This window comes from Eumetopias jubatus, unplaced genomic scaffold, assembly GCF_037043125.1.
Source record: "Eumetopias jubatus isolate StellerSeaLion01/CBP00866 unplaced genomic scaffold, mEumJub1_p1.0 scaffold_9, whole genome shotgun sequence".
Lineage (NCBI taxonomy): Eukaryota > Metazoa > Chordata > Mammalia > Carnivora > Otariidae > Eumetopias > Eumetopias jubatus.
This window is the reverse complement of record NW_028274815.1, coordinates 11958352-11982676: the sequence shown is the minus strand read 5'-3', so window position 1 is coordinate 11982676 and position 24325 is coordinate 11958352. Positions and strand designations below refer to the sequence as shown.

At 41.6% G+C, this 24325-nt stretch overlaps 1 protein-coding gene across 1 annotated transcript in view; it reads left to right on the top strand.

Annotated features, from left to right (window-relative positions):
- The window catches only part of NBAS (NBAS subunit of NRZ tethering complex), a 351301-nt gene that overhangs the window by 285897 nt on the left and 41079 nt on the right, over window positions 1-24325 (top strand). The window contains exons 45-48 of the mRNA XM_028099384.2: window positions 7967-8185; window positions 11062-11264; window positions 13299-13388; window positions 23830-24025. Of these exons, the coding sequence (XP_027955185.2) occupies window positions 7967-8185; window positions 11062-11264; window positions 13299-13388; window positions 23830-24025 (708 nt within the window). The remainder of the gene's footprint in view (window positions 1-7966; window positions 8186-11061; window positions 11265-13298; window positions 13389-23829; window positions 24026-24325) is intronic.

Here is a 24325-nt window from a genome sequence, read left to right as displayed (position 1 = left end):
CATATGGTAAGTGGAGAAGTGTCTGTGCTTGAAAAGGAGGAGGGAGAGGTGGAAGATTCTGTCTCCCTCTCCCTCTGCCCCGCTCCCGGCTTGCGAGCGTGTTCTCTCTCTCTCAAATAAATAGAATCTTTAAAAAAAAAAGTATCTGCTGAGTAAAATTGATCAGCCTGAAGGAACCTGTAGATGAGGAAAGTTGTCTTGGTGAGTTTGAATCAAGCCATGACCTGAAAAGGATAGTACTGATCCTGTCAACTTCTGCTTAAGCTCTTTCTGGTCATGCCTTCCCAGTCATGGTGGTAAAGCCCTGTCCCATCAGCCTGGCAGACAGGCCCTCCGTGTGGTCACCACTGCTGGGTTCCTCCCCATTCCCTGAAGGCCCTTCACTTGCACACTCTGTTCCAGCCAAGCCAGCCGACTCGCTTCCCCACTTGCTCCTTTGACCTGGTGGCTCTTGGAATGCTTCTCCTGTCCTCCAGCCTCCTCACTGCTGAGGATTCCCCTCAGGAGTGGCTGCCGTTGGCAGATGTCTCCCAGCCTCCCAGCTGCTCACTTCCAATTGGGACAAAGCTCACCTTCTGAGGCCTCTACATGCCTCCTCCTTACTCTCTTGCTGTTTTGTAAGGATCATGCTTCTTTGTCCTGTCTTTTCTCTCTCTCTATTTCAGACTAGCCTTTCACATTCCCGGGGGAAGGGACCTGATCGAATATTGTCTGTGTTGCCAGCACCCAGCCCACGGGCAAATGTATAGCATGTATTCACCGGATGTGTATCAAATGAATACATTCCAAGTGATCACTAGTTTAATGTCCTTGTGTCTCTTCTGCGTGGCCTCCTCTCGCCACAACGGGTGTTGTGCTGATGGCACACATTGGGTCCCGGTTGGTTGGTTGGTTGGTTGGTTGGTTGGTTTCAGGTCCTTTAAAATATCCTTTTGCAATTTTTGTCTCCAAAGGCCTTCTCACAGGAACAGGACATTGCCGGGTCCGTAGTAAATTGGAGTCTTTTGGCCCAGTCTGGACCACAGGTTTCTAGGAACACCTTGAGAGCATGTCATTTCTTTGTACTTCTAAAGGTTCTCTTTCCCCTCCTATGTTGATCAGAGTTGAATGATTTAACAGCTATTTTCTGTTTGTGATGTGCTGGACATTGTTTAGGAGCTAGGAATACAGAGATTAAAAACAACAACAACAACAACACAGTTTCTACAAAGGATCTCCTTGACTAAACAAGGAGACATACAAGTACCCAGGTGATTTGAATGTGATGTGATACGTTCTTTGATAAAAGTAAGCACAGAACGCTTTAGAAATGTCTGTGAGTGGTTTATGACCTGGAGAGGAGATCTTGTCAGGGATGCTTCCAGATGTGTGAGCTCTGAACTGATTCTGGAGGGACAGATGAAGGGAGGTTTGAGAAAGAATGACATTTTTTACTCAGATACCTGCAGTTTCATATTTTTCTTCAAAATAAGATTCTTTGACAGTGTGTTTTTCAGTGGGAACTGAATAAGGCATTTTTATATAATTGTAATCCTCAGTATACGGGTTGCCTTCGGTAGCTTCTAATTCCTGTACCTCAGATTCCATAACCAGCCTGGTACTCAAGGCCACTTACAGTTTATTCTCAATTCTCCTTTCCAACTATAGCTGTTTAATGTTGTAGATCAGGGGGTCACGCAGCCTTGGCCTACAGGTTAGATTCAGCCCCCTGCCTGTTTTTGTTATAGCCCTTAGCTCTGATTGGTTTTTACACCTTTTTAAAGGATTGTAAAACCAACCAACCAAAGACCATGTACAGAGACCGTTTGGCGTGTCAAGCCGGAGTATTTTCTACAGGGCCCTTTAGACCTCTGCTCTTTCTAATCAGTGCTCCCTAGTGGTTACACATGTACTGTATACCACAGGCTTCCCCACCTCTGCAACTCTGCTTCTGCTATTCTCCCTTTTAAAATGTGCTCATTCATCCATTAATTCACTTTCACATTCAACAAATTGGGCAGTCGTTATATAACGAGCCACCATTCTGGGTTTGGGGTTCTGGGAATGTAACAGTGACAGACAGCACATGGAAATGTAATCATGTCAGTAGAGGGTAAGGAGAGAGAGAGAGAGAGAGAGGGACACCGGTTAAGAGGGGGAGGGAGTACTAGCTTTTATGGAGTGGTCGGGGGAGGCCTCTCTGATGAGGTGGCATTTGTGCCAAGTCCTCAGGAACGACCATGGGGATACCTGGAGAACATCTTAAGCAGAGGGACCAGCATGTGGAAAGGCACAGAGGGACTGCACGGAAGTCCGTCTGTCTAGAGTGGAGCAAGAGTGTTGAGAAAGGGAGGAAGAAGGATTAGACAGGTAGGGTAGGGGAAAGAACAAATCATAGCGGGTTTCATAGGGCATTGGAGGCTGAGTTTTACTCTTAGTGGATTGGGAAGCTGTTAAATAGATTTAAGCAGAGGAGTGACATGGTCAGATTGATGTTTTTAAAATATCACTTTGCTCCTGGGTAATGCTGGAGTACCCAGTAAGCCCCAGGATCACAGTGGCTTACCACAACGAAGGTTAATGTTCCTTCATGCTCCTAACTCAGTAAGAGACTGTAAAGGGCTCTACCACAAAGCCACTTAGCATCCAGGCTGATGGAAGCTCTTCCGTCTCGTATTGGTGGCATCTGGGACCTGCCCCCTCCTCAGTGCCATGGCTGGGAGAGAACGCAGACTGGATCATGATGCATGGGGGTTATATCTTGCCTTGGCTCACAAAAGAAATGTGTCTCCTCTGCTCAGATTTCCTTGGCTGGAACATGGCTCATGGTAGCTGCAAGGGGATTGGCAACTGTGGTAGGGCCCCTGGAATGCTTGTGTTTGGTGAGCACTGTGCTCTCTGCCATAGCAGGAGACCAGTTAGAACCATCACAGTACAAGAGAGGCGAAGTGGCTTAGAACTGAGGGGTGGCCGTGAACATGGGGGAAATTGGGTAGAGTCTGGATGTATTTCAAAGGTAGACCCAGTAAGATTCGCAGCTGTCAGGGATGACTCCTCAATTTCTTCCCCTTCCCACCATCTTATTTCCTATACAAAATATGATTTCTTTGAGCCTGGCTCATGTTTTCTTTCATTTTTCCACAGGGCCTACAAAATAGATGCTGAATACATACTTTTTGAGTAACAGAACAATTTAGGCACTTTAACATTATTTTACAAAATCTAATTTTTTTTATTAACATAAAATGTATTATTTATTTCAGGGGTACAGGTCTATGATTCATCATTCTTACACAATTCACAGCGCTCACCATAGCACATACCCTCCCCAGTGTCCCTCATCCAGCCACCCCATCCCTCCCATGCCCCTCCACTCCAGCAACGCTCAGTTTGTTTCCTGAGGTTAAGAGTCTTTTACGGTTTGTCTCCCTGTCTGGTTTCATCTTGTTTCATTTTTCCCTCCCTTCCCCTATGATCCTCTCTCTTGTTTCTCAGATTCCTCATAGCAGTGAGATCATTTGATACTTGTCTCTCTCTGATTGACATATTTCACTTAGCACAATACGCTCTAGTTCCATCCATGTCATTGCAAATGGCAAGATTTCATTTTTTGATGGCTGCATAATATTCCATTATATATATATATATATATATATATATATATATATATATATACCACATCTTCTTTATCCGTTCATCTGTTGGTGGACATCTAGGCTCTTTCCACAGTTTGGCTATTGTGGACATTGCTGCTATAAACTTTGGGGTGCACATGCCCCTTCAGATCACTACATTTGTATCTTTGGGGTAAATACCCAGTAGTGCAATTGCTGGGTTGTAGGGTAGCTCTGTTTTCAACTTTTTGAGGAACCTCCATACTGTTTTCCAGAGTGGTTGCACCAGTTTGCATTCCCACCAACAGTGTAGGAGGGTTTCCCTTTCTCCGCATCCCCGCCAGCATCTGTCGTTTCCTGACTTGTTAATTTTAGCCATTCTGACTGGTGTGAGGTGGTATCTCATTGAGGTTTTGATTTGGATTTCCCTGATGCCGAGCGATGTTGTGCACTTTTTCATGTGTCTTTTGGCCATTTGGATGTCTTCTTTGCAGAAATGTCTGTTCATGTCTTCTGTCCATTTCTTGATTGGATTATTTGTTCTTTGGGTGTTGAGTTTGATAAGTTCTTTATAGATTTTGGATACTAGCCCTTTATCTGATAGGTCATTTGCAAATATCTTCTCCCATTCTGTCCGTTGTCTTTTGGTTTTGTTGGCTGTTTTCCTTTGCTGTGCAGAAGCTTTTTATCTTGATGAAGTCCTAGTAGTTTATTTTAGCCCTTGGTTCCCTTGTCTTTGGTGATGTTTCTAGGAAGAAGTTGCTGTGGCTGAGGTCGAAGAGGTTGCTGCCTGTGTTCTCCTCAAGGATTTTGATGGACTCCTGTCTCATGTTTAGGTCTTTCAACCATTTGGAGTCTATTTTTGTGTGTGGTGTAAGGAAATGGTCCAGTTTCATTCTTCTGCATGTGGCTGTCCAATTTTCCCAAAACCATTTGTTGAAGAGACTGTCTTTTTTCCCTTGAACACTCTTTCCTGCTTTGTCAAGATTAGTTGATCATAGAGTTGAGGGTCCCTTTCTGGGCTCTCTGTTTTGTTCCACTGATCTATGTGTCTGTTTTTGTGCCAGTACCATACTGTCTTGATGATTACAGCTTTGTAAGAGAGCTTGAAGTCTGGAACTGTGATGCCGCCAGCTTTGGTTTAATTATTTTTATGGAGCCCAATGTGGGGCTTGAACTCGTGACCCTGAGATCAAGACCTGAGCTGACATCAAGAGTTGGATGCTTAACCAGCTGAGCCACCTAGGCGCCCCGAAACTTGTATTTCTTAATCTCACCTTATAGTCTTTCAGTGACAAACCTGTTTTTATAAAGAGTGAAAAGCTTAAGTGTCCAATGAAGCAAAATGCCCAGTTCTTATATCTTCTATCATAATATCATTCGGCCTCTTATACAGGCCCAGCTCCCTCAGGAAAATTAATTTAGGGTTGCATTTGTTTACACTCTATATTCTTAGTAACTGTTGGGTTATTTAGTTATTCTGAAAGATTATTAAAAATAAGGGGTGGGGGACCTTTTCTGACAACACTGGTGATGAGGTCCAATAATTTAAACTCCCAGAAAATTCACTTGCCTCTAGTGGCTATTCTATGACCATTCCATAGCAGTTTCTATGCTGTGGAACAGAAAGCACAGACATCAGTGTGAGGCCTAGACTCAGTATTGCTCGGCAGTTAGAGTTTCCATGTATATAAGCCAGTAGATGATGCACTTGTTGGAATAGATGATCTGCTGATGGACCAGCCAGTCTGAAGAAACAGATGAGTCCAGGATGACTTGTGTGTGTCTTGGTATTAAAACGGGTAGGAATGTGCCTTGCAAAGAAGAGAGGAGAGAGCATTTTGCTGAGACAACATACCTAGTGATCCCAGGGAATGATGAAAAATTTATGTATATAGAGCTTGGAATGGGGGCTACAATTATATTTGAGAGTAGAGGTTAGCTTGGAGCCAGCTTGTGAAAGACCTGAAGTACCATACCAAGGAATTTTCCAAGCTTATGGAAAGGTTTTTCTAGAAGGGATTATGTGGCAAATTGATTAGGAAGTTAAAAAAAACTAACCGGTAGAAGATGGCCTGTGTATTGTATCAGTTGGTCAAATTACAATTCAGCTTATTTTATATATTATCTCATTTAAATTCTCAAAAATGACATTGCATACTAGATGAGATTTTTCACATTTCACACAGAAGAAACAAAGGCTTGAAGCATGTTGTCAAGTTGTCTAGTCACCCAGTAGTGAACATTACGCACAGATTATCTGAGGTGAGTGCTCTTCCTACTTACCAGCTATTCCAGGGGTGGTTGACAATGGCACGTTAAATCTTGGACAACCAAGACCACATCTGGATCTGTCCCAGGGCATGGAGACCAGCTGTTTCTCCCAGGATGCTACTCCCTGCATGTGTGAATTGCCCGCCCTGTCCCTACTCTCTAGCTGGTCTGTGGTTGAAATTCTTCCATGGCCCTCAATAGGCTAGGAGGGAATAGACGTTTGGCCAGCTGGTATATCCAAATATTCCCCAAACCTGTCTTTCTTAGGGAGACAAATATAAGTGACTAGAAAGGAAGGGTTCACTCTGCCATATTCTTATTTGTCTTTGCTTCTGTGGAGCACCCAGCCAGCATGCACCCATCATCGCTCTGTCAGAGCCTGTGAGGAGGTAGCTACAGCAAAGTGGAAGCTGTGTGATGTGTGGGGAAAGGGCAGCACCAGCTCCATAACAAGGCACCTGGATGCTGGCTTTTACTCTTGTCTCTTACTTGAGGAACCCCAGCATATCTCACAACCTCCCTGGGGCTCAGTCTTTCCATCCACATGATGGGCGAAGTAAGGAGGGCTATGAACTACACAAGGTCTATTATCTTCTATTTCTCCACCACAGAAAAGAGTTCACAGTGTATGCAAGTGAAGAGAATAATGTAACTACTTGCCTGTCAGTTGGGGGCTTCTGATTTTGTTGTATGCCATGAGTCCTTGGAGGTAGCAATCTGGCCACAAAGCGTACTTGAAGCTGCATTTGCAAAGCACACACTTAGTTAAAGTTCAGTGGAAATAGTACTTCCTAAAGTTACCTTTTACCCATATGAACATGGGATGAAGAAAATGTCAGCCATCTGCATTATACAACATGAATTCTGTGTAGAGTGACTTGGAGGGAGCTGGTGGGAAATGGAGGTCGGGAGGGGTTGGCCTCCTAGTACGGTCACTGATGCCATGTTTTGATGCCTGTGGTACTTTTCAGAATAACCAGAGACACACGGTAACTGATTTTAAGAAATAACAGTAAAGATAAGATTTTGCCCTAGGACTCTATCTGTTTTTATTTTATTTATTTCTTTAAATTAACACAACGCCCTTTTAAGGCTATAGTAAAAATGTGCTTGAGTAGTTGACATGAGGCTAAATCTAGGATCCAAAGCAGCACAAATCAGTCGGGCCTGAAAAGGCCCAACATGGCTGACCGATCTGTGGTACCTCCGTCAAGATGGGTCATGTTTAGACTTGAGGCCAGGTAAGCTTAATATTTTTAATAATAGAAAAATATGATTCCTGCATGCCTAACAAAATGACTCTCACATATCAGAATTCAATAAATACTTGGTAAGTAAACAAGTGAATATGACATTATTATAGAAAATTTGGAAAGTTGAGAACAAAATTGCTCATAATCCCAACATGTTAACGTTAATAGTCACTAATATTTGTGTGTGTGTGTGTTTATTTGTGTTCAGCCATACACACAGGGTTAGTTTGGATTTTAATATAAGCATGACGTAGACAGTTTTATGATTTCTGATGCCTAAAATTTAACATTTTATGATACGCACTTTCCAAATTGCTATACTGTTTTTATAATTCTGATTTTAATGATGGCATAATGTTCTATCTAGTAATTTATCATAAGTTAGTTACCATTTATTTTATATCAGGCGATTAGATTGCTTTTGAGGTTTTATTTTATAGTCTTATTCCAGTTAAAATCTTCATGCCAATACTGTTTTCTTCTTTTTAGTTATTTCCTTATAGTAAATTATCAAAACTAGTAATTGTGGTTGTAGAAATGATTCCTCCTTTTTTCACTGTAACCAGGACTCTGTTTGAATGCCAGTTTCATCATATCACTGCCTACTTTTGGATATTAGATTAAAAAAAAATCTATATTTACTAGTTTAATAACGCATATGGTCCCTCGTATTGTTTCCTCACAGAAGAAAAGCTAATATTACAAAAGCCTATTCACTGGTTAAAGTTATATGTTAACATTTCACTTTGGTTCTCTCTGCCTCACTAGTACCTTGTTAAATGTGGTGTCTCTGATAATGTGGGGCTGGCTTGTCTCACTGTTGTTCAATCCCTTTTTGTGTCGAAGCTGTCTGTGGAAGCACGTAAAGAGATGACTAAAAAGGCTATTCAGACAGTCAAACATTTTACTGAGAAGATGCGGAAAAGAAATTTGGAAGACGACATTCAGGAAGCTAGTGACTCTAAAATGACCTATGCAGATGCCCTGAATCATCTGGAGAAATCACTTGCCCACCTGGAAACCCTCAACCACAGCTTCCTTGTTTCTCTGAAGAATAGTGAGCAGGTAATGAAGTGAAAACTTGTCCCCCATGCTCACTCACTCAGATGACATCAATACACGCTTTCATTTCTCCTCTCAAGCCGTATTAGTGGTTTTGCTAGGGTTTTCAGTCTTGCAGATGTCTTTAAAAATGGTCCTCAACCTTTTATGCTTTAGCTTCTTCATTACATCCTGATTGTCGATTTGGTTTTCATTTCTTTGAAAAGGATTTGAGGCCACTTATCAGGATTAATCTCTGGCAGGGAGGAGGTGGGAAGGATGGGGAGAAAGAACCCTGAGTTAAACCCAGGTTGGGTGCCTGGGGGAGGGAGTGGTCACTGAAGCTGAGAAATGATCAGGACAGTGGTTTGCAAGCTCGACAAGCTGGTAGGTGTTTTGCTGTCTCAACCGAAAAATGATAGATTTTTTTCTCCCTCATTTTCAGAAAAATTCAGAAAGAGCCATCTGTACCTGCTTCAACAGGTTTTTTTTCTCCAGTTATATGCACTTGTCCTATTTTTTTATATTTCATGTTCCCAATATCATTTTATTATTGATATGAATTATTTTGGCTAGTAAAATTGTTCCTACTTGGTTTCCAGTTGAGACTCTCGTGGTGTCTCAGAAAATACTCTCAGGAGAGTCCGGAGCCGCTGCCCATGAGGAAACGTGAGGCCCAGTGTGTTAGGACAGCTCGGGGAAACCCTCTGTAGCTTTTGTAGTTTCTCTTCTGTATCGTTCCAGCCCAGAGAGTTTTAGCTATTCTTTTCCATAACTGAGAAGTTGACAGATCAATCAGTAGATGGCTTCATATAGGTGAAAACAATATTTAGAAGTCTAAGTAATTTTGCATTTGCCCCTTTAATGTTGATGGTAAATGAAGCTCTAAGTGGCCACTAATCTCCTCTTTTATTTTTCTCACACCGTACATGTTGATTGAATTGTATTCTTGGCTTGTAGAGAGCTCTTCCTGATAGAAAGGTGGGTCAGTGGAGAGCAGTTCAGATAATGAACAAATGGAAGACTTCAAAATATGTATGAGACACATAAATGCAAAGCCCTCATGGAAAAGATGATGGGAAGAATCAAAAGTTTGATAGCAGTTTTATTTCATTTTGTATTTTTCAGTGCTATTAGCCCATCTGATGAATCACATTAAATGATGTACAACCAATAGAGAAGGCTTTGCAGGGAACAGATTGGCTTTACCAATCTGGATTTTATCCTACTGACATGTACAGTGCTATAATCCATAATTATGAGAACTAGGGTAAAATTTGAATTCTTCAAGTAAAAGTGATTATACTTATTAGTATAAAAAATTAAATATTTGTCTTAGTTTTTTTAACTAAATATACGGTGCTCAAATCTGGAGAATTGTCATCCCTCTCCTTGGGACAAGTATTGTCTTTGAGTGACTAGAACAATGTATATGAGGTCAGGGGGATTATTAACAGAAACAGCCGTCTGTTCGCGCTCGGCTGTGATTTAAAGGTACCAGTGGCTGCTTGCAGATGCCGTTCAGCCAGACCATGGATGGTCCATAATAGCAGATTCTTCTGGTCCCTAAAGTGGACCTTATTTGATTTTATTCGGGTGCTTTTCAGAGCAAACACTGGAAATCACTTTCAACTTCATACATTTGTCCCTTTTAAGGTCAGACCTTAATTTTAACTCTTCAGTTGTACACCCAGTGCAAGAAGATCCCCTGTACCCTAGGTGAGTGCAGTCTAAACTAGAGGCTTTTATCCTGTGGCGCCTCGGTTCCCTCTTGCTCAGGACGCATACGAGTAGCTGCTCTGTTGCACTCACGGGCATTTTCTTTTGTTAGATGTTTCACAGCGGGGAGAGGAGTAAAATGAAATGTCGTGTGCTAAACTCCCAGGGCAATCATTCACTAGTGATCGGAATATGACCTCTCTTACTTCATGCATACTCCCACCTACCCTCACCCTGCTCCTGTGGATTATTTTAAAGAAAATCCCGGTCATTGGTTTACTTTATCCGTAAATACTTGCACATCTGTTTCTAAAGGATACATGTAAACACACCACTAGAACATGATCACAATAAAAAAAATTAACAGCAGTTCTTTAATATCATCAACTATCCAGCTAATGTTTGGATTTTACATGGTGGTTCTGAAAGACAAGAGAGCATATTCAAGATTACTTGAGAAACTATACAGAACCTGGAAAGCACTCTTAACCCTAAGTGACCGTGTTTGGTATGATGACAAACAGTAGCTTATGGCCTGTTTCATACATTATTTGTTGTCACATTGGTTTTTACAGACATTATCAGAGGCACAGGCTGTGTGGCATGGGGGCAGGGAAATGTAGTCTTTTGGATTCTGATCCTCATTTCCCGAATTGCTAGTCATGTGACTTTGGGCGTGTTACTTTACATTTTTGGTTTTCAATTTACTTTTTGGCAAAATGGAGCTAATGAAAACTCCTTGCAGGATTATTAGAATTAGCATTAAATCAGGTGACACACTTGTCCTGCGTGGGTTTGTGCAGCTGATGCTTGTAGATCTGAGCTGTCACGTGGTTGTAGCCCAGTCACAATAATAAACTTACACTTCATGAGCTTTACTTTGGGCCTGACGTTGTGCTACAGGCCTTTTGTCTTCCCTCATTCAATGTTTGTGACGTGCGCTGTGCGCAAGAATCTCTGTCCTCCTCCTCATTTTGCAGCCGCTGAAGGCCCACGCACTACTACGTGGTACAGCAAGGATCTGTCCCCAGGCCTGGTGTCCCTGGAGCCCACGCTCTTACTAACCACTGCCTGTTCTTCGGTGTGCGGTTTGAGAATCTTCCAAACATGCTTCACTGCATACATGTGGACACACTGAGTTCCTGTTTGATACTCAGATGTTGCATGCCATGTCTTTGCAGGAAACACTGCGGAAGTATGGTGACCTCTACGATCTGTCCCGATCAGAGAAAGGGAAACTTCATGACCAAGCTGTGGCCATGTGTCTAGATGGTTTTCCTCTAAGAATGATTCAGCAGCTGCTGCAGGTGGCTGTGGGCCCTCTTGACATCTCGCCCAAGGATGTGGTGCAGGATGCAGTAAGGAAGATCATTTCTGCATTGAGGTAGGCTAGAGAAGAGTCGTTGGGAACCTGAGGTGATAGTTTGCCAGTAGTCGTGCTCATTTCACAGGAATGAAGAAAAAATACCACGTATGTAGAAACATTTTATGAACAATGAAGAACTTTATAAAAGCGAGACATGATCATGAGATTTCTCAGAGTCTTGTGTCTTCAGAGATCTTGAGAATGGAGAAACCATGAACATGCTTCCCCACTGGTGTTTTGTGTAACATGTCCTCAAACTAACTTTCAGCTAGGCCCTCTTCTCCCCCGGGCCCCAAATAATTCTTGAAATAGGGTAAGGCCAAAATGGCCTGTGTGGGAGGTAGCCGAGTGTCAGGTTGCCTTGGGACCCAGGTGGATGTGCAGCTCTTGGCTTTTCTACTTCCCCTTCTTTGTAGAGGCTGCAAAATGGGTCCAGAAGCTCCTGTTGAAGTACACAAGGCAAAGTTAATCATATACTGAAGGTTTAGACATCTGTTAAGTGTCTTAGAGTTTTATTTACCTGCAGTTAATGGCATGAAACCAACAACTGAGAAGTTCAAGCTCTCTGTCAATGTGCCCGTGTCTTCGTGGGTGCATTCAGGAGGGTTAGGCAAGAGGGGGAAAGTTAAGCTCAGAAAAGAATGAGGCATGAAGTGCTTTCTGTGAATAATGCAATTAGGCTGAAAGATTTGGTCGTATTTAATGTATTCTCTTTTTAAGCCTTCTTTGTAATTCTGCATTGCTCTTGAGGAACTTTTTGATTCAATGCATGTCAGTTTTCCACAGCTGAACTGAAATCAAATGAGCCTTTATCAGTTTAATTACCCTAGCCTCATACAGTTTTCACCTTAATGATCTGCGGTATCTGGTAATTTGAGAGAGAGAGAGAGAGAGAAATAAAATATAACATTTTTTAAGGAAATAACAAATGTCAAATTAATAAAGCTTTGTTCTGTTATTAGCTTATTATGTTTTGGTGGTGGCTGTAAGAGCCACCTGCTCTCCTCCCTCAGATGCTGACAGACACTTGTTGGTCGTATTTTGCACCTTTTGATCCATAGCTCTCTTCTTATTTTTTCTGAAATTGAGATTTAGATGAGCCTCACAAAAACATTTTGAAAGCTTCGTGCTTTGACAAATTTAGTTTATTTCCTAAAAATTACACATTGTCATGAATAATTAAAATAAAATATGATGTGATATTTTTACAGTTATAGAATACTGACATAAATTATACTTCTCTCTCTTTCCCTGTGCCCAGTTCCATTTGTAAAGACGGTTCTTCTCTAATAAATGTTACGCTTAACACACAGAAGACATTCAATAAATGTGAACTAAATCATCCTGCAGTGGGAGGAGAGGGAACTTCAGGAGTTCAGCTACCTCCTTTTCAAAGGAAAAGAAATTGCTATTGACAGCATCCATAACATTTACCTTTTAGAAAGTTAGTACAATTCAGTAGATATAAAATAACAAAGGCACATAAAGAACTGAATCCAGCAGTTGATTTAAATCCTATCACTTAAATTATTCAGAAAGCTCACCTAAAACTTTTCTTCTATTGCTTTTTCAAAATTCAGTGGAGTCTTAGACATACACAGTTATAAAATGGGCATAATAATAGTACCTAGCTCGTAGACTGCTGGGAACTAAATGGTAGAATGTATGTAAAGCACTTGTACCTGGTAAGTACCACATAAATATTACTTTGGTTTTTTTAAGTCCATCTGGAGAACTTAGATGATGATATATTTAATGCTTAAAATAGCTCTTATATTTAGTGTCTATTGAATGTTTTTTAAATGACAGAATGCAAGTAGATTTTATTTTCTTGATAGGAAAAGAAGCATATATTAGACTATGAGCTCCTTAAGGGCAGAAAATGTTTCATTTCCCTATCTTTAGCACTCGCAGACTGCATAGACCCTGCATGGCTATGAGCTGGCAGCATCCTCTGCCAGAATCCAGCTGGGTGCATCTGAGTGTGAATGCCACACTGCTTTCTGAGGTCGAGCCCTCTTCTGAATCGGTTCTGTCTCTCTCCCTTCACAGTGGGGACAGTGCTGACCTCGGTGGGTCGAGGGACCCCCTCCAGGTCCTGGAAGGTGTTGTTGCAGCTGCCCATGCCAGCGTGGACAAGGGGTAAGCCTCGCACCGTGCGTGCATCTCACCTCATGGCACTCCTCAGAATCGCAGGATTACTTTTAATATCACTGTTCATGTAACTGCCCAGACCAACCAACTTTTCTAGGTGGTTTTGAAGGAAGAGCTGAGGACTTTCCGCGTAACTAAGGAGGCTCTGTGTCTGCAGTCATGGTTTCTCCAGCTACCCTCTTACCCCATCAGCTCTAGCAGGACACCCTCCTGCTCCCCAGAGCCTTGTTTGCCTGGGAGATCATGGTCTCCTCTCTTCTCGTTCCACGTGAGGCCGGGAGGGGGAAGGGATTCACATCTCCAGGAGGTTAGCTGGACTGATTAAGTAAGGGAACTTTCTAGAGTATATGTATTGTTGTTGTTTTTTTTTTTTTTTTGAAAGCTTTATATATGTTAGGTCTGCCGTGCCTGAGGGCTATGAGTATACAGGCCTTATACAGAGTATATAAGTATACAGAAAGGTGTGTGTCTCTAATGCCATTTTTTAAAAATTTAAATTCAATGAACATATAGTGTATTATTTGTTTCAGGGGTACAGGTCTGTGATTCATCAGTCTTACACAATTCACAGTGCTCACCATAGCACATACCCTCCCCGTTGTCCATCACCCAGCCACCCCATCCCTCCCACCCCCGTCCCCTCCAGCAGCCCTCAGTTTGTTTCCTGAGATGAAGAGTCTCTTATGGTTTGTCTCCTTCTCTGGTTTTGTCTTGTTTCATTTTTCCCTCTCTTCCCCTATGATCCTCTGCCTTGTTTCTCAAATTCTGTACATCAGTGAGATCATATGATAATTGTCTTTCTCTTATGACTTATTTCGCTTATCATAATACCCTTGGTTCCTTCCACGTCATTGCAAATGGCAAGATTTCATTCCTTTTGATGGCTGCATAATATTCCATTGTATATATATACCACATCTTCTTCATCCATTCAAACTGTCAGTAGACATCTGGGTTCTTTCCATAGTTTGGCTATTGTGGTCTAATGCCATTTTTAGAAAGAATTTTTCATCCACGTGCACTGGTAGTGATAGGAAGAACAGCAACAACTGTTGGTTTTTGTATGCAGTGGGAGGAAAGGGAATAACTGTGGTTATGTGTTTGCCAGAGTTTATAGACATCTTTCATATATCTTATAGCCATGTTATCCCTATAAGGCCTCGCCCCAATTTTCTTATTTTATTTTTTTAAATAATCTCTACACCCAATGTAGGATTTGAACTCATGAGCCCAAGATCAAGAGTCACCTGCTCTACTAATTGAGCCAGCCAGGTGCCCCTGTTTTCTCTTTTTTAATGGGAAATAAATAATAATAATGAAGAAATATTTGTGAAATCTCCTCATAGTTCATTCAGTAATATAATTATTTTCATTTGCATATTACCTTCTAGTTATTGTGCAGGTACACATATATTTTTATATAGCTTCAATCAAAATGTGTAAACATTTCATATTCTTCTTTTATTTACTTGCTACTGTAACTCTTCTCATTTGTCTTTGTATATTTCCTTATGATTATTTCTGATGGTTGCCTGTGTTGTTGCCATTTTCGAGAAGGCCTTGCCCTGAGTCACAGGCGGGGGAAATGGAACCAGGATCCCAGCAGGCTCTGAGTCCTAATTTAGAACTCAGATGCCTGCATAGCACATTTCCATGTTTTGCTTTGTGCCCGAGGCTTGAGTGGAGGAAAATAGGATAAGCCATATAGGTGAATCTGGGAAAGCATTGCAGTCAGGGCCCTCTACTTACTCAGCCTTCCGCTTTGCACCGTTTTTCTAAGCCCCTTTGCTTTGGCGTCTCGAAGTATAATGAAGCTATTTTATGCCTTATTCAAAAGCGAAATGAAATGATCTCCCCCATTCACTGTGTGTCACGCCCTGTGCTGAGTCAGGAGGAGTTAGATATGGGGAAGAAATAGCCTCGCACCTGAGAAGCTCAGAGTCTTGCAGGCGAGACAAGCCTTCCCATAGCTCTAGCTGCCATACTACCGGGGGGTAAGTGCTGTGCAGAAAGCAAGGTGGACTGAGCGGTTTATTCCGTCTGGGGAAGTCAGGGCGGGGTACGCAAGGGACGACATTGGTCCTGGTCCATGAAAAGGGAGTCTGTGAGGAGGAGGAGGTGGGGAATGGTACCCCAGGCCGAGGAGGCCCCCTGCGCCACTGCAGATGGAGCAGGTAGCGGAGCCAGGCAGGTGCTGCGCGGGGAACCCTCAGCCGCCTTCCAGAGGTGTGTCCAGTGTCTGCCATTCGGGTCAGAGCCCGTCCACCGGCCCCCTGCCTGCCCCTCCCCGGTGAGCTGCTGTCAGAGCACGCTGCTTTCAGCTGATGCCAACCCACACCCGGCCTCACAGGATGACACGATCTGAGCAGGCAGTAAGTCCCTTCCAGGGGAGACATCTCAAAAAGATTAGAAGGCAGTATTCTTCTGAGTGAATTTCCAGCCAGAAACACAGGTGAATCCAACTTGGGTTTCTTGCGTACAGACTTACTTTTTTTTTTTTTTAAGCTTTGATTTCCAAAGAAGAAGACATTGGGGAATGGAGAAACAGAGCAAGATCTTACTTTTTATTCCAGAGACACAGCATAACAAAGTCTTCTTAACAGAAAAACTTAAGTGAACCTTTTTTTTTTTTTTGGCTTAAAAAAAAAAGGAAGAAAGACAAAGTCATAACTTTTATTTCTGGCAACTACTTTTTGAATCCACACAGTTAAAACCTAAATCCTTGGCTTCGATTTCTTTTCCCCAAACTGTGCCTGGCAGATCACATGCGGGAGCCACTCCCAGGGGGGTCTTTGGAGTGACATGGGGATTCAGACCCTTTGAAAGTAACCCTCTCGGTCACTCACTACATGGCCTGATATGGCCGCCTCACCTCCAGGAGGCCACGCCAGGCCTGTGTGTCACCCTCACCCTTAGGGCCATACCCAGCCTCCCTCAGTCCTCGCCCCGAAGTGCGTCAACATGCACTGCCCTCCATGGCATCTGTTTGCAGAGTAAATCCCCTCTCTTCATGCACACACATTCATGTGCTCTGAGGTCAGGCCCCCACCAACCCAAGAGTGTTACTGGCAGGTAGACTGCACGGAAAAGTCAGAATTTGGGTGTGTGTATTCATGGCTACCACCAAGTGTGTGGTTTTGTTCCTAATTTTTAGGCAATTTATGCCATCATCAGCATGTCCTCCTTTGACTTTGTATATTGGTACAAGTCTGATTTGCCTTTGAACTGCAGCTTCTGCTTCATTCACAAAGCCCCCTGTCCCTCCTCGTCTGCCTGTGCTAAGTGCCACCCAGACAGGCCACCAGTGGCGTGTCTGGACAGACAGGCTTCCTTTCCAGCTTAACCACATTCTTGCCCCCAGACATCAGGGCTAAGTATTGTAAGGATTTGAAATAGTGTCAAAAATCTTTTGTAGCATCAACGATTAAAGATGAGATTAAGGTAATAAATTATTGAGAGGCTCGGGTACATGAATTGAATTTTATAAGTGTGTTTTCTCCCATGATTTATGTATGTCTGTAACATATTTTAAGAATATAATCTAAATTTCCTGTTTGGGTTAAGAATTAGTTGATTAGATTGCTTAAGAAAAATGGGTTTAAAAAATTCCCTAGCTAATTTTCTAAAATAATATATTTGTTAAACCTAGAACTAAGAAAGGATCATCAAGCATTTAAAAACAAAAAAGTAATGAACATCAGTGACTCAGTGCTGAGACCTTGGAAGTGGCTGTTCAGCAGCCCACTTAATCCTCACGACAACCCCCTTATGGTGGTGGTGTTGCCTCCATTTCAGATTAGAAAATGATGCTCAGACAGGTTTGGTAGTGTGCCCGGGCTCACCCAGGTAAGGACATGCCCTGAATTTTCTCTCACCAGATCTCATCTGCTTCCGACATTAAAGAGCCTGCAACGGACAGGACTTCTCAAATGCCACTGTGCACAGGGATTACTTGGGGGTCTTCTTAAAATAGAGATTTTACCCGAGTAGGTCTGGGTAGGGCCTGAAATTCTGCATTTATAACCAGCTCCCAAGTGCTACTTAGTCCACGGATGACACTTGAAGCAGCGGTCTTTGGGCGTCACTTCCCTCTGTTTTCCTGCCTTTTTCATCTCCTTCCCTCTGCCGTGGCCTCTTTTCCTTTTCTACAGCCCCCCACCTTCCTGTACCTTTAGAGAGCTTCTTAACAGGAATGACCTACCAGTGTGAATCAGTACATGAGCGGTTCTCAAAAGGATGTACAGAAATAAATCCACTCAGAAAATAGATAATTAATGCGGAATTCCTCTGTGCACTATTCAAAAAGAGAGATTTCCTTCAAAACTATTGCGTATTTTAGAAGTTTTTGTTTGTGTAAATTGCTACTTAATCACAGTCTGGCTTCAGCTGTCTGAGGGCTTCATGGATATTGAACAGTGTCAGATCATTCAGACTTCGTTGAGCTCTTTGGTATTACCTAGGGATTTCACAGTATTTTTAGAGCTTGGAAAATAAAAGGAAGAAAAAAAAAAAGAAAGCCCACCAAAGCAAATCGAATCTGATTTCTTCTTCAGTCTTCATGCTCTGTGGGGCAAAATAAATCATCAGCTGTTGTCCGAGTACCCACAGTGCGCGAGCATTTGTGGTCTGTCGCCCTGAGCCGTGCTAACAGCCGGGGTCACCAGTCAGGAGGGCGGGTCCACTGTCCTGCAGTATTTCTCGAGGCCACCTCAGGCCATATTTATGACTTAATAGCTGTCATTTTTGCCTCATTTTAGTGAGATGTGCCCAGGCTTTTATTGATAAACAAAGCTCAGGAAGAGATTCTGGATTGGCATATGTTTGAGAACAGCCACAAAGAGGTGGTTATTCGTATTTGCCAAAAAATTAAGACTTGAGATTGGGATTGTGTGTACATCAGAATTATTTCCTTTGTAGGAATTTTTCTTTTGATGGAATTTGATTGTGTTATTTGCAAAAGTCATGCTTTTTACACTACGGCAAGGCCATTATCATATCATGAGTTGATTTATTTGCAGTTCTCTTATTCCTGGCCAAGTGCCCCAGTTATTTCATGGAAGCTAATGAATAGAAGATATTACACTGGGGAAGGTCTCCTCCACCCAGCTCCGTATGTCGTGAGGAAAGTCTGTGTGGCGTGTGGATCGATGACCTGAGTTGCGGGATCTACGTAGAACAAGAATATTGGGGTCTCTCACTTAGGTTTACTTGCTTCCCTTCCTCACTCCCTTCTTCATCTTGCCTAGCCTTTTACACATCAGAGTTTGCACATGCATTTCCCACGGAGGCCAGGCGGGTAGCGGGAATGAACGAGGTGGGCTGGGCTTACGGAGAAGTAGGAGGGGGTGAGGGCTGAGGGGAACTAGGGCTCACATTGTAGACAATACGGGAAACAACTGCGAGCATGTCCTTTTCATCCAGCTTTTCAAGGGGAGCTGGGTTGTTAAGAGAGTAGATGCGAAGAGAGCTCATCACAAGGAAAAAGATTTCTTTTTTAATCTAAATGAACTGCTGGATGTTAACTAAACTTGCTGTGGAATTCTTTCATCATACATGTAAGTCAAATCATTATGCTCTCCACTGTCCACTTATACAGAGCCGTATGTCAGTTATATCTCAGTAGAACTGGGGGTGGAAATAGAGGAGCTAGAAAAATCTTGATTTCCTGTAAGAATTTTAAATTTTGAAACATTGGCGTGTACCATGCAAGCCCACACAAAAATTCAGCTGCCAGCTTGTAACTTCCATATAGAAGATATGACTGAGTGACCTTCTGTTCCCTTCAGGCATTCAAATTCTAGGACATTTATGTTTATAAGAAATCACAGTGGCCTGTGTTTTTCTTGTTGGAATGCAGTCTTTCCTTCCCCCATTCCCAAATAAGAACAATAATTTTATTTGTATAGTGTGTCATGATTATATAAAGTGCTTTTTGTATTTGCTGTCTCTTTTAATGAACCTTAACCATTTAAATTCAAGTTGGAGTTATCTTTGTATGAATATGCCGTGCAGAACCTGAAAATTCTTTTACCAAGGATGAGCTTGTTAATCTTCTCACAATCTGTCTTTTTACTTTGAATAATTGCTTTTGTTTGACTGACACTCTCTTCCATTCCTTTTGTGGAGATCCTCTTGTGCTACATTACGTAAGAACATCACTTTTCTCAAATTAGTCATTCAGTGAACATATTTTTGTTGTTGTTGTGCTGCTCTTCTTCTCTGTTAATAGAGCTTTTTCAGAGGACTCCTTATCTTTTGGGCCAAAACCGATTGTGTGGATGTGTGTTTCCTTTAGTAGTTAATTTTTTAAAAATAGTGTGTAGTAAGTTACTCTGTGTAGTATAATAACCTCCTCCCCAGAAAATCCTCACTATAGAGAAAAAGGGGGAAAATGGCTATTTGCAGTGAAACTATGAGTGATTTTTTCTCTTATCTGTTTTATAACTTTTTAAAAACATTTATATAACTTGTATAATAAAGTAAAAATGTTTCAAAATAATGTTCTTTTTATTCCTAAGCTCATTAAATCCTCTCCTTGCCTTCATAAAATACTATATAAATGGAATCATTTTCCTTCTTCCAGTTCTGTTTTTTTCACATTATAAAAGTCATAATTGGTTATTTTTCACTCACTTATTTACTTCAAAAATTTCAAACCCACAGAAAAGTTGCAAGCATAGAAAAAAGAATACCTGTATACTCTTCCCCTTGATTTGCCAGTTTGTTGCCATTTTATCAAATTCCTGCTCTTTTTCTGTCTCTGTATATGTGTGTGCATGGGTATTTGATGAGTCACGAGAGTGACTAAAAACTCAGATTGAAATGAAAATATTAACCATTTTGCAACTGAAATCCTTAGGAGACGGTATCTAGGTAATGTCCTTGGGTAGCTTTCCCACAGAGTTGCCTTTCACTTCCGTGTCGTCTTACTGAACACCAGTATTCACGTGGCTATACAGTGAGGCTTACCTAGAACATGGTGCTTCCAGAACACAACACTTCTGTCCTAGAAATGAGTTTTCCTAATTTTATTATGTGTTCGAACTATCTACCCGAAGTTAGAGCAGATTTCCCCAAAATGTCAAGTGTTGTCAACGGCACAATAACTTCTAATGTAAATGGAATCTAACTCAATGTCATGACTTGGAAAACACAATAATGATCTTTCTATATCACATCAGTATCTGAATGATTGTAATCTGCTGCCACCGTGTTCTGGAACATGCCCCGTTTGGTTTGGTAGCACTGTGTAGTAATTGATAAGGCATTAAGATCGTCCAAGTTCAAATACTGACTCCACTCCTTACTTTGTGACCTTGGACACTAAACTTCTCTGTGGCTGTTTCGTCATCTGCAGATTGGAGATGGTATTAGAATACATGAAAGAGTTAACGATTAAGTGATAGAATTCATAGCTCCTAGTCACTTCCATGGGTTGCTGTTCTCATTCTTGTTCACCATATTCAAATCTTGAGTAATTGTTATACTTCCGGCGGCTCTTCATGACTCCAGCTCCTTCCCCTTCTGGCTCATCCTGCCTGCTCCCCACTTGGCACGTGGGTGACAGGGTCAAAAATCAGCTTCAAATTATGTGAAATTGCTTTGGACTCCAGGCCAAAAATGTGCTTTAAACTCCTTTTCTCGTGAATTATACCTAATTGGACCCCGGCAGGCTTCAGCAAAAAGGGCCTGAGTCTGCCCCATGCCCTAGCCTGTACACTTCTCTGATCACTTCACGTGATTATGATTTTTCAGTGCTCAGAAGTCCCCTGATTGTTCTCATTCCATACAGAGTTAAGACCAAATGTCCTCAATAATAATGGTTGCCACTAATTGAAGCACTTAGTTATATGTCTCTTAATGTATTATGTGCTTTATATTTATTATTTATGTATTTGTTTCGTTCTCAAAAGCTTCATGAGTAAGGGGGAGGTATCCATCTCCATTTTACAAATGAGGAACTGAGGCTCAGAACCATTAGGTGGCTTCTTGGTCAACGTCACAATGTCAGGAAGAGGTCAATTCGGGAGCCGAATCTGGGCCTGACAGCTGCAGAGCCTGTGCTTTCAAAGCCTGAAGCTGCCTTTGCAGCCTTAGGTGTGTGCTCTTGGCCATCCAGGTGAGGAGACCTCTGCGAGCTACCTCAGCCCCCTCCTCTCATGTACCACCTGGACGTCTGTGCTTTAATCACCCTCTGGACATGTGCTGTCCTTTCAGATCTTTGGGTTTCTTTTTCTTGCTCTCCTCTTTGTCTGGATTCTTTTTCCCCACCTTTCCATGTACATACATCCCATCTGGCTTTTATGACCCTGCTCAAATGCCACATCCTCCTTGAAGCCTTCCCTGATTCTACTCGCTCTTCCTCCAAAATGATTATTCATATTTACATACATTAGTCATTTGAATGATAGTCACTTTTAAAATCTTTCTATAGTGTTACTAGTTCTTTGAAGGCAGGAATCCTATGATTTTCATCCCTGTATCAAGCACAAACTGGTGCTTTGATAATACCAATAATAATCATAGTGATCATTATGCAGATGATGGTTATTATTTATTAAGTACTTCCTCTGTGCTATGTGCTGTGGCTAAGTACTTTATATATATTATCTTGGTTTCACAGACTCCAAGAGACACACTTTCAGGACCTGTCTCCTTAACTATAAAATGGGGATGATGACATTCGTGATTTTTATCTGCGGCCAGGGTTCACACTTATATCACATTCCCGCAAAATGCTTTTCCTCTGCATGACACTGTCTGCTTACTTTCTGCATAGATTTCCAGGAAATCTTGGTAGTGGTCTCCTTTTCTTGCAGCCCATGTTTGCCAGTTTTGATACATATCAAGGACACACATAAGTAAAGCTAACAGATGACTTGGTAGATTTAGAAAATGCTTGAGCCAGTTATCCATGGCGTCAACTCATTTCTTTTATTCTGAAATACAAATAATGAATTGTCTTTTTGATTTGAATTCCCATGAAACTATTGACAAGTATATTATAGAATGCATACTAACAGAAACACTCAGTGGTAATTGTCGAATCTTTAAAAATTTCCTGTGGTCTTGTTAGGTCATGGAATTTGGGACTTGGTCTAGGTGATTTATTGCTGGAAGCCTCATAAGGATGTGGTTACAGCAAAACCTATATGATTCAGTGCTTTAGCACTGCTCCCCAGGGCCCTGTGCAAGTGAGGTATCTAGTGGAGACCTCTTAATAGTAATCAAGTGTAATTCATTGACATCATCATCAAACCCGTTGCTTTCCCGAGATGGCCCATTCGGGATTACAAGGGAAGAGATTCTAGTGCCGGATAGAAAGTAGCACAAATATTTCCTTCTCTGAAGCCTTTTACACGTCACAGTTCTTTAATAAGCATGCATTCGTATTTTATCTTTAGGGTAGTATGAAACCTGATGCTTTAACCCTATACTGAAATTCTATCACAGAGAACAGTGGTAGAAAGAACGTGGACTTGGGGGTTGTATTACCTATTCCAGATATCTGTGGTCATGTCATATTCCTTCCTTGAAGCCTGTTTCCTCATCTATAAAAAGGAAGTTACATGTGCAGCCTAAGGACTATAGTTAACAATATCTATTTGAAGGTAACTAAGAGAGTAGATCTTAAAAATTCTAATCTCAAGAAAAAATTGTTGTAACTATGTCAGGTGATGGGTATTAACTAAATTTATTAGTAACCATTCCACAATATATATGTACATCAAATCATTAAGTTATGCACCTTAAACTTACACAATGTTATATGTTAACTCTATAACTGGAAAAAAATTAAAATAAAATGGAATTTTTAATGTCTACATTGCATAGTTACTGTCAACTAGAAATAGTTTATATAAAACTTAGAATGATGCCTGGCTCTCTGTGTATTATTAACAGAAATAAACCATACTTCTTATTAAACGTTGCCTAAAACATAAGAGTAGCTAAGAATATATTATTTTTCATCTGCTTTATGTAACTCAATATGATACTGCTTAAAAATCACATTCATCTTATAGTTTTTAAAATACCTAATATGGTTGCCTTATGCCATTTAAAACCTAAATTTTTCTTCTCAGTGGACCAAAAAAAAAAAAAACACAACACAGTGTCACCCAACAAACCAGTCTTTGGGTCAATCGCCACATTTGATTACTGGGATTTTTTTTTTTTTAAAGACTTAAGAGTTTTTTTTTTTTTTTTAAAGATTTTATTTATTTGACAGAGAGAGCGAGAGAGGGAACATAAGCAGGGGGAGTGGGAGAGGGAGAAGCAGGCTTCCTGCTAAGCAGGGAGCCCGATGCAGGGCTTGATCCCAGGAACCCGGGATCATGACCTGAGCTGAAGGCAGATGCTTAATGACCGAGCCACCCAGGCACCCCGACTTCAGAGTTTCTATCTAACCCTTGATTTTGCCCTTCAGAGAAGACCTGGTTTCCGCCGAGGACCTGCTAGAGTGGCTGCGGCCCTTCTGTGCTGATGACACCCGACCCGTGAGACCCCGCATTCAGGTGCTGCAGATTTGGGGACAGTCCTTTAACCTGACGGAGGAGGATGGCAAGCTCCTTGTGTTCTTTAGAACGGAAGCCATTCTCAAAGCCACTTGGCCCCAGAGACAGGTAAGGGAGCATCCATCTGGCTATTGAATATTGTCCCTATTCAAAATCATTGCAGCTTATTTCTTGATTACTTTCAATGACGCTCCAGGGAATAATCAATTTGGTGATGCCAACTTTCCACTATGGTCCTCAATCCAGCCGTTTAGAAGTTAAATATATACAGCAGAGTTGGTTCGGGTTTTTCCAGCTGTTTGAAAATGCATATGCACTGGAGGTGATGTCTCTTTTCACCTCACATGTATGGATCATTTTTCTCTTCGTAGGCTATAGTCAGGATTCTTCACAGTATCAGTTAATTAT